The sequence below is a fragment of the Rana temporaria genome, chromosome 6 (assembly GCF_905171775.1).
Source record: "Rana temporaria chromosome 6, aRanTem1.1, whole genome shotgun sequence".
Taxonomy (NCBI): domain Eukaryota; kingdom Metazoa; phylum Chordata; class Amphibia; order Anura; family Ranidae; genus Rana; species Rana temporaria.
This window is the reverse complement of record NC_053494.1, coordinates 60,729,601-60,745,493: the sequence shown is the minus strand read 5'-3', so window position 1 is coordinate 60,745,493 and position 15,893 is coordinate 60,729,601. Positions and strand designations below refer to the sequence as shown.

Genomic DNA, 15,893 nt, shown 5'->3' with positions numbered 1-15,893 from the left:
TTATAAAAATGCAAACTATCCCCTATTTTGTAAACGCTATAAGTTTTGCGCAAACCAATCGATAAACGCTTATTGTGATTTTTTTTTTTACCAAAAATAGGTAGAAGAATACGTATTGGCCTAAACTGAGGAAAAACGTTTTTTTATATATGTTTTTGGGGGATATTTATTATAGCAAAAAGTAAAAAATAAAAAAGTAAAAAATATTGCATTTTTTTCAAAATTGACGCTCTATTTTTGTTTATAGCGCAAAAAATAAAAACCGCACAGAGGTGATCAAATACCACCAAAAGAAAGCTCTATTTGTGGGGAAAAAAGGACACCAATTTTGTTTGGGAGCTACGTCGCACGACCGAGCAATTGTCAGTTGCATTTTGGTCCGGGGCTTAAGTGGTTAAGTCTGACCACAGATTTTCTATTGGATTGAGGTCTAGGCTTTAACTAGGCCATTCCAACACATTTATATGTTTCCCCTTAAACCACTCAAGTGTTGCTTTAGCATTGTGTTTGGTCATTGTCCTGCTGGAAGGTAAACCTCCTTCCTAGCCTCAAATCACACACAGAATGGTACAGGTTTTATTCAAGAATATCCCTGTATTTAGTACCATCCATCTTTCCCTCAACTCTGACCAGTTTCCCAGTCCCGACTGCTGAAAAACATCCCCACCATGTTTCACTGTAGGGATGGTGTTCTTTGGGTGATGTGATATGTTGGGTTTGCGCCAGACATAGCATTTTCTTTGACAGACAAAAAGTTCAATTTTAGTCTCATCAGACCAGAGCCCCTTACTCCATACATTTTTAGAATCTCCCACGTGCCTTTTCGCAAACTCAAAATGTGCCATTTTGTTTTTTGCGAAAAGTAATTCTTCCGGCCACTCTGCCATAAAGCCCAACTCTATGGAGCGTACGGCTTATTGTCATCCTATGTACAGATACTCCAGTCTCTGCTGTGGAACTCTGCAGCTCCTCCAGGGTTACTATTAGGGTTGTCCCGATACCACTTTTTTGACACCGAGTACAAGTACCGATACTTTTTTTCAAGTACTCGCCGATACCGATTACCGATACTTTTTTAAAATGTCATGTGACAGTGGCAGTATTTTTTTTTTTTTCACTATTTTTTTTTTTTTTTTTTTACAGTGATTTATTTATTTATTTATTTTTTAGGGGGGGGGGGTGAATTGTCAGTGTGTTTTTTTTTATTTATTTTTTTACATTTTATTTTTATTTTTTTATATTTATTGCAATTTATTATTTTTTTTTTAATCAGCCCTGTTGGGGGGCTTTGGTGAGATTTCAGGGGTCTTAACAGACCTCTGACATCTCCCCTTTAAGACAGAGAAAGGGACTAGGGACACAGATTCCCCAGTCCCTTTCTCAGCAGCTTCAGCTGAAATGAATGGAGGGAAGCTCCTCCATTCATAAACTGAAGCATCGTAAACACAGGAGGTTACGATGCTCAGTTATATGAATGGACAGAGTCGGTGACCACCGACTCTGTTCATTCAGAAATGGTAGGAGCCGGGCTTAGCGGCTCCTACCTCCGCTCTCCCCCCTGACAGATTGAGGGGGGAGAGCGGCACTGCAAAAAAAACTGCACGGACTGACGGAGAGATGCACGGACGGACGGACGGACGGACGGGGGGGGAGGAGGAGGAAAGAACTGCACGGACCGACGGGGGGGGGGAAAGGAGGAAAGAACTGCACGGACGGACGGGGGGGGGGGAGGAAAGAACTGCACGGACGGATGGACGGGGGGGGAAGGAGGAAATGACTGCACGGACGGGGGGGGGGAGGAGGAAAGAACTGCAAGGACAGACCGGGGGGTGGAAGGATGAAAGAACTGCACGGACGGACCGGGGGGGGGGAGGAGGAAAGAACTGCACGGACAGACGGGGGGGGAAAGGAGGAAAGAACTGCACGGACGGACCCGGGGGGGGGGGGGGGGGAGGAAAGAACTGCACGGACGGACGGACGGGGGGGAAGGAGGAAAGAACTGCACGGACGGACGGGGGGGGGGGCGGGGAGAGAACGACACGGACGGGGGAAGGGAAGGAGAGAGAGCGGCACGGACGGGGGGGGAGGAGAGAGAACGGCACTAACGGACAGGGGGAGGTGAGTTTTGGTGTGCGGCCTTCTCTTGGCAGGTTTGCTGTTGTGCCATGTTCTTTCCATTTGGTTATAAGAGATTTAATGGTGCTCCTATGGATCATCAAAGATTTGGATATTTTTTTATAACCTAACCCTTTTCAACAACATTGTCCCTTACTTGTTTGGAGAGTTCCTTGGTCTTCATGGCAGTGGTTGCTCTTGCTTAGGTGTTGCAACCTCTGGGGCCTAACAAAAAGGTGTGTATTTGTAATGACAGATCATGTGACACTTAGATTGCACACATGTGGACATCATTTCACTAATTATGTGACTTCTGAAGGTAATTAGTTGTACCGGAGCTTTTTATGGGCTTCATAACAAAGGGGGTGAATACATACGCACATGCCAATTATCATTTTCTTATTTCTGAAAAATAGTTTTATCTATCTTTCTAATTTTAATTCACCAACTTAGACTATTGTGTTCTGATCCATCACATATAATTCAGATTAAAAAAAACATTGAACTAATGGCTGTAATGTAACAAAATAGGTAAAAAGCCAAGGGGGTGAATACTTTTGCAAGGCACTGTATATATGAGTGCATACACCTTGTACACTACTTGGCTTATTCAATAGGGGAGCAAAGATAGAAGTTTATTTAAATTTGAATGCATTCTATGCATTAGGATAAAAAACTTCTGTGTGTATCAGCCTCCCCAGCACCCCCCTAATTATTTACCCAACCCTCTCTAGTAAAGTCCATGAATGTCTAAGCTGTCCGGGACACTCCTCCTGATTGGATGAGAGACAGCAGCGGCACCATTGGCTCCCATGGCAGTCAGTCAGCCAATAAGGGGAGAGAGGGGAAGGGTCAGGGTCGGGGCTCCGTGTCTGAATGGACACAGGGAGCTGTGACTCGGCTAGGGTGCCCCCATAGAAAGCTGCTGACTGTGAGGGCACTCGATAGGAGGGAAGGACCAGGAGCAGGAAAGAGGGACCCAAGAAGAGAAGGATCTGTGCTGCTCTGTGCAAAACCAACTGCACAGAGGAGGTGAGTATAGCATGTTTGTTATTATAAAAAAAAACAAGCCTTTACAATCACTTTAATGATTCTGTAATCTATTTTGTATTAAAGAAGAACTATAGGCAAACGTTTTTTTTTTTTATTTTGGACAGAGCAAGGGCACTCCATTGTGGAGATTTAATTTCCCAACCCATATACAAACAGGAAGATAGAGGAAATCTCTGCAAATAAAGGGAATCCCATGGAAAAATTTCCCCTCAATTACTCCATTACTTTTCTAGGGACAACCCAAAATCTGGGATTTTCTTTTACTTTCACTTTCATTGTTAATGGTAAACACAACAAATATAGAGGGTGACTCCCCTTAACAGGGGGCACAGACAGCAATAAAAACTGACAAGCATGCTAATAAATCTGCATTCTATCCAAAACTAAAAAAACAAAAGGTTTTGCCTTCAGTTATGTTTTAATTGTTTCATACTGTTGTAGTGCCCTGCTCCAGAAGAACGGGCGCTGTTTTAAATTTATTGGGGGTCTGAACTGTTATTTGGCTCAGACCAGAATGATTAAGGCCAATTTAGCCTCTGTTCTAGCCATGACTGAGCTGGAAGTATCCACCATTGATCGCCTGGGGGTGTTATTACCACCCCAGGCCAAGGGTGGCAGCAGCCAGGTGATGATGTATTGAGTGTCCCCCTTGGCAACAAACTAGTGGAAGTGGTTGCCCCGCTGTGCATGCTGAGGAGGGGTATTTAAGGGGCAGACGCCATCAGTGCGGGGTCCGTCCATCCATGCCTCGTGGCCCGTCTGTGAATCCTGGCTCTGGGACCACGTTGGCCTGGGGTTGCGCTTCGTTTGCTGGGCCCAGTTGTCTGGCTGGGGCCAGTACCGCAAAGGTGATCCTGTGCTGTCCGTCCTGATGGGGGAAGCCACTTGATTAGGGAGACCAGGGGAGGACCTATCCTGGAGAGGACCATGCAAGAGGCTAGTACCTTGGGAGAAGGCCTGGAAACTTCATCTAAGGATGCACCGTGCACCGAGAGGCCTGACAGTGTCGCCTGTCGGATCTAAGAGTTCTATTGAAGCAAAGTTAAAGAGATCCGGGTGCTGAATCCTGTGGCAGACGATTCCGGGCCAAAGTGTCTCATCAAGAAAGGAAGGTCTGTGGCAGAGACTGTACTTTATTCCGTGCGCCATCCTGGCTGCTAGAACAGTGAGAGGGACCCACTCTGGCTAGAGTGGCGACGAGAACCGTTTGCTGGAAACAGGACTGTTCACTACTTGTGACTGCGCTCCTGAACCTACCTACCCTTCCGCCCCTCATCCTTCTTTTCTACTAAAGTTCTCCCAAATAAACCCAAAGAGAAAAGAGGTACATTGCGTGTGGACATTGAAATTCTTTGGACTCTCCTTTCACCCTGGACAGCGAGGATATAGAGGTAACATGCCACCCAAAACATAACCAGCAGCTCCTGCGGGGGTAGTGCTACACTGTGTTTTTCTGCCAACTTCTGGACCTCTCCCTTTTCCCCTCACTTCTGTTTGTTTGGAACAAGCATTACACGCTAGTTGCGGTCATGTGCACTGCTCTATGGACACTACAAATTTAATAGTCCATAGTTACTAATCCATCTTCAGGAGTGAGCAAAAGAGGGTGGCTGCAACTTTGTGGGAACAGCTTGGGGATGGCCCCTTCTCGTTTCAACATGATTGTGCACCAGTACAGAAACAAGGTCCATAAAGACATGGGTGAGTGAGGTTGGGGTGGAGGAACATGACTGGCCTGCACAGAGTCCTGACCTCAACCCGATAGAACACCTTTGGGATGAATTAGAACTGAGACTGCGAGCCAGACCTTTAGACACACTCCTAAACCTTGTGGACAGCCTTCCCAGAAGAGTTGAAGCTTTCATAGCTGAAAAGGGTGGGTCAATTCAATATTGAACCTACAGACTGGGATGCCATTAAAGTTCACGTGTGTGTAAAGGCAGGTGTCCCAATATAGAGTATATAGAGTGTGTATATATTATGTTATTATTTATTATTCAAAGGGCATGTTAAAATAGTGAATGCCATAATTCCTACCTAAATGAAAAACTGAAGTCCTGAACAGGTAGGCTTTGTTACTTGCATGCCATTGTTGAGTTTTTAGTTTTGATGGGAATGTAACTCAAATAGATCTGCTATATTACCAGCATTTCAATGGAGGCAGACAGTATTTAGTACATTTCTGTAATCCTATGTGCAGTCAATATTTACAAAAAAATCATCTGAGCTTCTAAAAAAAGATTTCAGTAGTAAATAAAATGTTCCCTAATTATGAGATGACAATGCAACTTTTCAGCTCCAAAATGCTTTTTAACATTGAAGTCCAAATATAACTCAGTAAAGACAATGTAAAAAAATAAAAATAAAAAAAAAGTAGGAAAACAACAGTCTGGCTTGTAGATTCCAGTTTTCATATATTATTAATGCAGGTCAAATAAAAATAAAAAATCGTCTGAATGATTGACATGGACAGTACAGATACTTTCCATTCCTTCCATTTTTAAAGTCCACCCCTCCCCCTGTGTGTCAGACCAGTGATAAAGTATATGTCACAATGGGGTTGATTAGATAAAACTGGAGAGTGCAAAATCTGGTGCAGCTCTGCATGGAAACTAATCAGCTTCCAGGCTTTGTTGTCAAATCTTAATTGAACAAGTTGAAGTTAAAAGCAGATTGGCTACCATATACAGCTGCACCAGGTTTTGCATGCTCCAGTTTTTGTAAATCAACCCCATTCTATTAGTTAAAAACCCAATTCTATGCTTCAAACTATAGATGTAATTAATGAAGATCACAAGTTGCAGGTAACTTCTTCAAAGATTTATCTGAGCTCTACCCATCCCACATTAACCACTTGCTTACTGGGCACATAAACCCCCTTCGTTCCCAGGCGAAATTTCAGCTTCTGGCACTGCGTCCCTTTAGGCTGCATTCACACCTCCGCGACAAGATACGCCGCGCACGCGGCGTATTTTGCCGCGAGTGTGCAACTTTTTTTTTTTTTTAACAAAGCCTTCCCATTGCTTTGTATGGCCAAACGCCAATGCCGCCTGAAAAAAAGGGTCCGGGACTTTTCTTCAGGCGACAGGCGTACGGCGTCTATGAGATGTGAACCATCTCCATAGACAGCAATGGGAATTCTCCCCTCCAGCGGCATGAGCGTCCGGCGTCGGGCGTTTTGTCGCGGAGGTGTGAATGGGCTCTAAACTGACATTTGCGCGGTCGTGCGACGTGGCTCCCAAACAAAATTGACGTCCTTTTTTCCCCATCAATTGAGCTTTATTTTGGTGGTATTTGATCACCTCTGCGGTTTTTATTTTTTGCGCTATAAACAAAAAAAGAGCGACAATTTAAAAAATATATATATATTTTTTTCTTGTTGCTATAATAAATATCCCAATTTTTTTCAAAAAAAAATAAAAAAATTTTCTCAGTTAAGGCCGATACGTATTTTGCGACGTATTTTTGTAAAAAAAAAACGCAATAAGCGACTGGTTTGCGCAAAAGTTATAGCACCTACAAAATGGGGAACAGAATTATGAATTTTTTTTATTATTTTTTTTTTACTAGTAATGGCGGCGATCTGCGATTTTTATTGGGACTGCGATATTGCGGCGGACGTATTGGACACTTTCGACACAAATTTGGGACCATTCACATTTATACAGTGATCAGTGCTATAAAAATGCACTAATTACTGTATAAATGTGACTGGCAGGGAAGGGGTTAACACTAGGGGGTGAGGAAGGGGTTAAATGTGTAGCCTGGGTGTGTTCTAACTGTGTGGGGGAGGGGGGTGACTGGGGGAGGTGACCGATGCTGTGTCTCTATGTACAAGAGACACAGATCGGTCTCCTCTCCTCTAACAGCACGTGGAGCTCTGTGTTTACACACAGAGCTCCACGTCCCTGCTGTTACCGGCTGTGTCACCGACGATCGCGGCTCCCCAGCGATGCGGCGGCACAGTGTTTACCCGCTGCGCGCCCCCCAGAGGCGCGCGCGGGTAATGCTTTTAAAAAGACGTCCAAAGACGTTCAGTTGGCACCTGAGAGCCGCGCTGTTGACGTCTTTTGTCAATAGCACGGGTCTCAAGTGGTTAAATACAATTTCAGACATACAATTTTCCAAAGCCTCCTTGTCTGCAGTCACAGTGCAGATTTCAGACCAGTTGCATTTAAATTCCAACTCTTTGGAACATATTAAATGTTACACTCATAGTTAAGGCGTAACATACTCCAGGTCTGCCCCGCCTCCCTGACTTTCCCTGATTCCCCCCATCCCCCCCACCTGTGACAACTATGAAGGAATTGCTTAAAGCCCAACTCCGGAAACTGAAAATTGCTTCCTTCCTTGCATTGGGGCTGTGCCTAGGGTTGCCACCTCATCCCTTTAAAACCGAACACATATTAATTACACAGGTTCTGTGGCTAATTAAGGTGGTAATTAGACTCATTTGGTGCCCTACCTGCATTAAATTAGCCTCAGAACCTGTGTAATTCATATGTGTTCGGTTTTAAAGGCATGAGGTGGCAACCCTAGCTGTGCCCACGCAGCAAGGTTCAACTGTTCGTTTAGCGCTAAGGAACACGAAAAGGATTTACTTCCCCGATCCTCTGTTCCTCTATGCTGTTAGACTGGTTGCCACAGGCACCTTCTCCTCCATGCTCCAGCAATCTAAGATCCTAACGTCATGCAGGGACCATAGCCCTGCATTGGCTATGACGATGTGTGGGACATTCCACTGCCGGGGGATGGGAGAGCACTGTCTGCTGGGGATCTGCTGGGGAAGCGGAGGATCGTGTAAGTAAAAGTGCCTTTATTCTTCCCCAGAATAAAGGAGCAGTGTGCCCCTGCAGTGTGGGTGCTTCCCTGCTGCAAGGAAGAATTTTCAAGCTTCCCAGACTTAGGCTTTAAAGGGGTTGTAAAGGTTAGTTTTTTAGCGAATGCATACGTAGGTCCTGCCCACATATGAAAACGGTGTTCAAACCAGGTATCGCCGCAAATGTTAGAGCGAGAGCAATAATTTTTACTCTAGACCTCCTAGCGTCGCCTATGGAGATTTTTAAGTAGCGAAGTTTTGCGCCATTCCACAATCGTGTGCAATTTTGAAGCGTGACATGTTGGGTATCTATTTACTCTGCGTAACTTCATCATTCACAATATTATTGATTTCCCTTCTAAATGTGTTCTGACTAACCCCCAGCCAGAACAGCTCGGATGATGGGGACAAGCTTACTGAGAAGAAACAGGAAGTGAGAAATTCAGACACCAACAATGCGCTACCTAAAGGAACCTATTTAGAAAATAAAAAACAAACCTTTACAACCCCTTTAGGATAAAAAAAAAACCTTCTGCATTTACAACCACTTTAAGCCTATAGACCACAGTTCACTTCCACAATATGTAAATCTATCACAGCTATATGTGTCAACACTGTGTAAATTAATATTACAAATTGTGTCAACAATGTGTAAATTAAAACAAATTGTGTTTCTAAATTTCATGATGCTAATTTACTAAGCTATAACACATGATTTGCCACAATTTATTCTATTTCTTGCCATGTGATCTTTGTTTCAGTTCCTATTCGCTGTCATTGCTGACAACTAATGCTTGCTGATGCAAATAATGGACATTAGTGGATATGCAGATAGTCTTCTGTGTTTTTTAAATTTCTTTTAAGCCTAGGTTCACACTGCTGCGAATTCAAAATCGCGGAAAAATGCGCGATTTTACCGCGATTTCGGCCGCAATTTAATGTAAATCGCGGCCCGAAATCGCAAAAAGTAGTACAGGAACTACTTTTTGAAATCGCAGATGCGGCGTCGCACTGATTAGGACAGTGCCATTGCAGACAATTGCCGCCGATTTGAGATGCGATTTGACATGTCAAATTGCATCTCAAATCGTTCCAAATCGTACCCAGTGTGAACCAGGGCTTATACATATTTAAAGATAAATATATTTGCAAGGCAAGAAAACGATTGCCTGCATAGACCCTTTTAAATGCAGTTCATTTAGCCTCCAGGTTGGCAAATATGAGCAAAATGCAATTAGTAATCTAAACCACAAAGTAACCTATTTAATCCTAACAGGGAAGGGACCTTTAAGCATCTGGTCATTAAATGTTATTACAACACATGGCTATATGAAATAGTGTATGTATAATAAAATGACAACTATGTGCACTCACCTTGACTGAGTTTAATCTCTGTCTGGGGAAAAGCCTGAGCTGTGAGCGCCGGTAATGCAAAAAAGATGAAGACGTCCCATGGAAGCGCAGCCATCACACAGTGTCTACTTTTCAAGGGTTTAAGACTGCTTCAGTGAGATGTCAAATCCTCTTGGAGTCAGACTTGGAAGCCTTTGCTGAGCATAAGTTTCCTAAAGCAGATGTATTCCTTGTCCAGAACACACCCCTCTCCAGTTGAGAACTGTCACCCACTTGTGGGATAGGCTTCACTAAATTCTCCAAGTGTTTCCGTAACTCCTGTCCTGAACAGTAAAATATCACATCTCTGCTAGATCCCTGGTTTAGTTTAAAAGAAGTGACCCCTTGACCCAAACCATTAGTGAGAAGGAATTTGAACGTAACACAATCACTTTGGCTGGAAACGTGGATCAGGTCCCATAGTAATTTGCATGAAAAATCCACTAGCTGTAGGGTACAATTTAGAAGATATTTGGCTTTTTATTTTTACATCAAAGTGTAATCTTCAGGTGAAAAGGATGCTCAGGATTAGGTATCTATGCTGATCCATATTTCCTGTGATGCAATGCTTCAACACCTTTGCCCATCTATATCTGTCCATTTAATCTGAAAATGCAGCACACAGTGCAAACTGGACATTATAAAAAAAGTCAGTAACATTTACTGTAGCTGTAGAGTTTTTCAGCATTTTTGCAGTAGCATTTTTTTGTGTTTTGTGGTGTTGTTTAGCTGTAGCTTTTTAACCACTTGCCTACTGTGCACATACACCCCCTTCCTGCCCAGACGAGATTTTAGCTTCCGCCAGTGGCCACTGCGTCGCTTTAACTGACAATTGCGCGGTCGTGCGACGTGGCTCCCAAACAAAATCGACGTCCTTTTTTCCCCCACAAATAGAGCTTTTTTTTGGTGGTATATGATCGCCTGTGTGGTGTTTATTTTTTGGGCTATAAACAAAAAAAAACGTAAATTTTGAAAAAAAACACAATATGTTTTACTTTTTGCTATAATAAATATCTAATTTTTTTTAAAAATATATATATTTTTTTCTCAGTTTAGGCCGATACGTATTATTCTACATATTTTTGGTAAAAAAAAAAAAAAAAATTTGCAATAACCTGGTTTGCGCAAAAGTTATATTGCCTACAAAATAGGGGACATAATGATTTTTTTTTATTTATTTTTTTACTAGGAATGGCGGCGATCTGCGTTTTTTTTTTCGGGACTGCGACATTATAGCGGACACATCGGACACTTTTGACACATTTTTGGGACCATTCACATTTATACAGTGAACAGTGCTATAAATATGCATTGATTACTGTATAAATGTGACTGGCAGGGTGTGTTCTAACTGTGTGTGGAGGGGGGTGACTGGGGGAGGTGACCGATCTGTGTCCCTATGTACAAGGGACACAGATCGGTCTCCTCTCTCCCTGACAGGACGTGGAGCTCTGTGTTTACACACAGAGCTCCACGTCCCTGCTCAGTTACTGGGCAATCGCGGGTGCCCGGCGGCCATCGCGGCCGCCGGGCACGCGCACTGTGTTCCCAGTAACGCGAGGCTTTAAATGACAGGACGTCATGTGACGTCCTGTCAGAACAATAGAGCATTCCGCCCGCCGTCATTTGACAGCGGGCAGGTGTCAAGTGGTTCAGCAAATCTGAACTCTCATTAAAGCTTAATGCTCAAAAAGGCTGACAAATGCAGAATAGCTGCGTTTTAGCATTTTGGGCATTTTTAAGTTGTTTTCAGTTAGGCCCTATACACACACGACTGGTTTTCCTGACATGCCAAAACCGGACGTTTTTCCAGACGTGATTTCTCTCAAGCCTGCCTTGCATACACACGTTCAATCAAAAAACGATTGACCAAAGCGCGGTGGCGTCCAACACGTAGGACGGCACTATAAAGGGGACGTTCCATTCAAATGGTGTCACCCTTTGGGCTGCTTTTACTGATCCTCGTGTTAGTAAAAGTTTGGTGAGAGACGATTCGAGCTCTTCAGCCTTGTGCTTTTCAGTCCGTTACAGCGTGAAGATTGTGATATCTCCATTACAAACTTTTTTATTCCCCTCCGAAAAGCATACACGCGACCAGCTTTCGCGACGAGAAATAGACTGATGGAAAACACAACGGGAAAAAATAGAGCAGGTTCTAATATTTTTGCGGGCAGTTTTCTCATCGGGAAAACTGCTATGGAGCATACACAAGAACGGTTTTCCCAAACAATCTAAAAAATTGCAGTTTTCTCGTCGGCAAAACCGGTCGTGTGTACGAGGCATTAGTGCATTTTTACAGCTGAAAAACTCCTCTCAAAACCCACTAGTTCTGGGGGTTTTTTTCCCAGCTAGAAAACGCACGCACTGACGCCACCGCATTAACGTGACCCCGGAAGCACGGGCGTACGTTTTGTTTGATTTCTGCCGGCAATTTTTAAATAGCGTTTTTTCTATATACCGTATGTAACACGTTTTTATACAATAAACTACTAGTACGGTATTTTACTATTGTGAGCCTCCCATTTTTTCAGCGATCCATTTGTGGTCCCTTTGTCGTCTAACAGGTGGTCCAACACTTATGGTAAGGGTGTTTACTTACCACTTCTGGTGCGATCGTGAGGAACAGTTCGTCCATTCAACTTACAATTGAATCGGTGGTGGACTTTTCTCTTCACTTAATTATATATTTTCTGTTGTTACCATATGAATTGGACATTTCAACAGCATCACATTTGGACATTAATTTAATTAATTTTTTTTGCACAGAGCAGCCCAGATCCTTCTCTTCTCGGGTCCCTCTTTGCTGCCCCTAGCCCCTCCCTCCTTTGAGTGCCCCTCAGCCAACAGCTTGCTACATGGGCCACCCAAGCTGAGTCAGAGCTTTGTGCATCCATTCAGACACGGAGCCCCGTCCTTGCCCCGCCACCTCTCTCCCCTGATCGGCTGACTGACTTTGACAGCCGTGGGAGCCAAAGTCGCCACTGCTCTGTCTCAGCGAATCAGGAGGAGTGTCCTGGATGGCTGAGGGAATCGTGGACATCGCTGAAGAGAGAAGGGGCTCAGGTAGGTAATTAGGGGGTTCTGGGGGGGCTGCTACACACAGAAGGTTTTTTATCTTAATGCACTAAGATAAAAAAACCTTCTGCCTTTACAACTCCTTTAAGGGTATAGATTTTTAGCAAATGCACACCTTAAAGCAACAATGCTCTACTGGTATAGAACACAGTTATATCCATTAGTCATCACAGATAAACTAACCATAAAGTTACAATGTGATGCCAGAATATTGTTATTTTTCAGAATATCTGCAATTATTAGGCAGCAGTGCTCATCCCATTGTCGCTCTATTTTTGTTTATAGCGCAAAAAATAAAAACCGCAGAGGTGATCAAATACCACCAAAAGAAAGCTCCATTTGTGGGAAAAAAAGCACGCCAATTTTGTTTGGGAGCCACATCGCACGACCGCGCAATTGTCAGTTAAAGCGACGCAGTGCCGAATCGCAAAAACTGGGCAGGTCCTTTACCTGCATAAAGGTCCGGATCTTAAGTGGTTAACTGACAATTGCGTGGTCGTGCGACGTTGCATCCAAACAAAATTTACGTCCTTTTTTCCCACAAATAGAGCTTTCTTTTGGTGGCATTTGATCACCTCTGCAGTTTTCTTTTTTTTTGCCCTATAAACAAAGACCAACAATTTAGAAAAAAAAAAAAAAAAAATTGTAACTTTTTTCTATAATAAATATCCCCCAAAAAATATATAAAAAATTATAATTTCTTCCTCTGTTTGGGCTGGTATGTATTCTTCTACATATTTTTGGTAAAAAAATTGCAATAAGCGATATTGGTTTGCACAAAGGTTAAAGTGTCTATGGCGGCGAACAGATCGGACAGGGCTGGGGTATGAAGTGACAGGGAGCTCATGTGGGGAGCACTGACCAATCCCCAATTGGCATTGGCAGGGGGCAGGCTTCCCTTATAAGTGCAGGCCCAGCCCACTGGAGGGGAGTTGTCAGTTGGGAGACATGGAGAATCCAGTGCTAGATCACAGCAGGAGGACCATTTCCATCTAATAGGGGGTAGGGGGGTGCGTGCCTCGGCGGAGGAGCCTGGAGAGTTGGGAGGAGAGTTGGGAGCGAGCCTTCTGCTACACAACTCGATTTATTTTATAAATCATCACAAAGAGCAATAATGATTTGCGAATGCTGCACTTAATAATAATGACATGAGCTGGAGGGATATTTGTTGGCAGAAAATTCTATAAACAATCCTATATACATGAACCAAGATACAAAGCATAAGCCTTAATGCTTTAAAGTTTTAGTGATAAAGGGAACTGGAATGGAACTGATAACTGATTAAGGTTGTGCACTAGTGGAGCAAAGTGGGTGCTGAGGATGCCTGTTGAATGAAAGAAAGATTACCAATCATCAAGTTAAGGCACACACTGATAAGATGTGCCATATTATGTGTTTTTGGAAATAAAGAGTCATTTAAAGTGGTATTAATCCCAAAAGCAAACACTTATATTGCAGCTTACCATTTTTTTGATGTGGTGGCTGCATTTGTTTTCTTTTTCAAACTTTTTTTGGTGATGCAGCCAATAATAGACTTCCTGTATAAGGCCTCATGTACACTGTACACTTAAATATGTTTTTTCTCCTACAGGAGTTTAGCAGCATTTTTAGGGACAGTTAAGCTGGCCATAGACGGTTATATATTTTTTTGTCTTTTCTTCATTTTCATCTGGTGATTTTGGCCAATAAGTCTGTTGTTTTTCAAAAGAACAAGCTGTCCTGCAGATGTAGCAGTTAGAAGGTTGAGACAAACCATTTACTACTGACAGGGGTGCTTTCAATGATCAACTTTTATTTATGTAAAACCTTTATCCAAAAAGTAACAACTTGTTGCTGTAACTGTCTGAGGTGTGGTGGGGAGCAGAGAGATGACATCATCTCTAACTGCCCACCCCGCATCACCGCTCCCATGCCCTCACACAGAACCAACCACTGCACCTGCCTCTGTGCTAAATGGACCAGGGCTGCCACCAATTCAGCGACTATGCACATTTGGTAGCACTGGCTGGCATGGCTAGTGACAATCCGCAAATAGTGGCAGGCGACGTGACAAGCGATCATCCGCATCAGGTGGTGGGTGATGTGGCAAGTGACAATCGACATCTGGTGGCAGACGACATGGCAAGTGACAATCCGAAAATGGTGGCAGGCGACAGGGCAAGTGACAATCCGCATCTGGTGGCAGGCGATGTGGCATGTGACAATCTGCATCTGGCGGCATTCAACGTGGCAAGTGACAATCTGCATCTGGTGGCAGACAACGTGGCAAGTGACAATCTGCAGATGGTGGCAGGTGACGTGGCAAGTGACAATCCATATCTGGTGGCAGGCAACATGGCAAGTGACAATCCAGATTTGGTGGCAGGCGATCTGGCAAGTGACAATCCGTATCTGGTGGCAAGCAACATGGCAAGTGACAATACAGATCTGGTGGCAGAAGATGTGGTAAGTGACAATCCGTATCTGGTGGCAAGTGACAGGCTGCATCTGGTGCCAGATGACATGGCAAGTGACAATCCACATCTAGTGGCAAGTGACAATCCACATCTGGTGGCAGGTGACGGTAGCAAGTGACAATACACATCTGGTGTCAGGAGACGGTGGCAAGTGACAATTTACATCTGGTGCCAGGCGACAGTGGTAAGTGGCAATTCGTATCTGGTGGCAGGTGACAGTGGCAAGTGACAAGTTGCATCTGGTGGCAGGCGATGTGGCAAGTGACAAGCTGCATCTGGTGGCAGGCGACGTGGCAAGTGACACGCCCAGGGCTCCCACTGATTCTGCATTATGGTGAGTTGAACCACTTCATTATATATTACAATGTAATAAAATAAATAATGTGCTTCAATAACCCTGACACCATATCAACCATTAGGGATGAGCCGAACACCCCCTCATAGATACTCTTGTTGGGCGCAGGATCGGGCCCTGCTGTGAAATATTATATCAAACATTTTAATTACATTCCCCTGTTAAACAGGGGCAGAAAAATTGGGCCTTGGGTGTTGGTGGTGGTGCCCTAAACCAAAAATTAGAGATGAGCCGAACACCCCCCTGTTCGGTTCGCACCAGAACTTGCGAACACACCAAACGTTCGTGTGAACTTTAGAACCCTGTTAAAGTCTATGGGACTCAAATGTTTGAAATATAAAGTGCTAATTTTAAAGGCTAATATGCAAGTTATTGTTCTAAAAAGTTTTTGGGGACCTGGGTCCTGCCCCAGGGGAGATGTATCAATGCAAAAAAAAGTTATAAAAACTGACGTTTTTTCGGGAGCAGTGAATTTACTAATGCTAAAAGTGAAACAATAAAAGTGAAATATTCCTTTAAATTTCGTACCTAGGGGGGGTGTAAAGTTAGCATGTGAAATAGCGCATGTTTCCTGTACTTAGAACTGTCCCTGCACAAAGTGTCATTTCTGAAAGAAAAAAAGTCATTT

The 15,893-nt window shown here is 43.6% G+C and overlaps 1 protein-coding gene across 1 annotated transcript in view; it reads right to left on the bottom strand.

The window, feature by feature from the left end:
• Positions 1-9,642, bottom strand: part of CLEC19A (C-type lectin domain containing 19A) — a 53,268-nt gene extending 43,626 nt beyond the window's left edge. Inside the window, exon 1 of the mRNA XM_040356900.1 lies at positions 9,362-9,642. Coding sequence (XP_040212834.1) covers positions 9,362-9,455 — 94 coding nt within the window. The 5' untranslated portion in view covers positions 9,456-9,642. The remainder of the gene's footprint in view (positions 1-9,361) is intronic.
• Between the last annotated feature and the right edge of the window lie 6,251 nt (positions 9,643-15,893).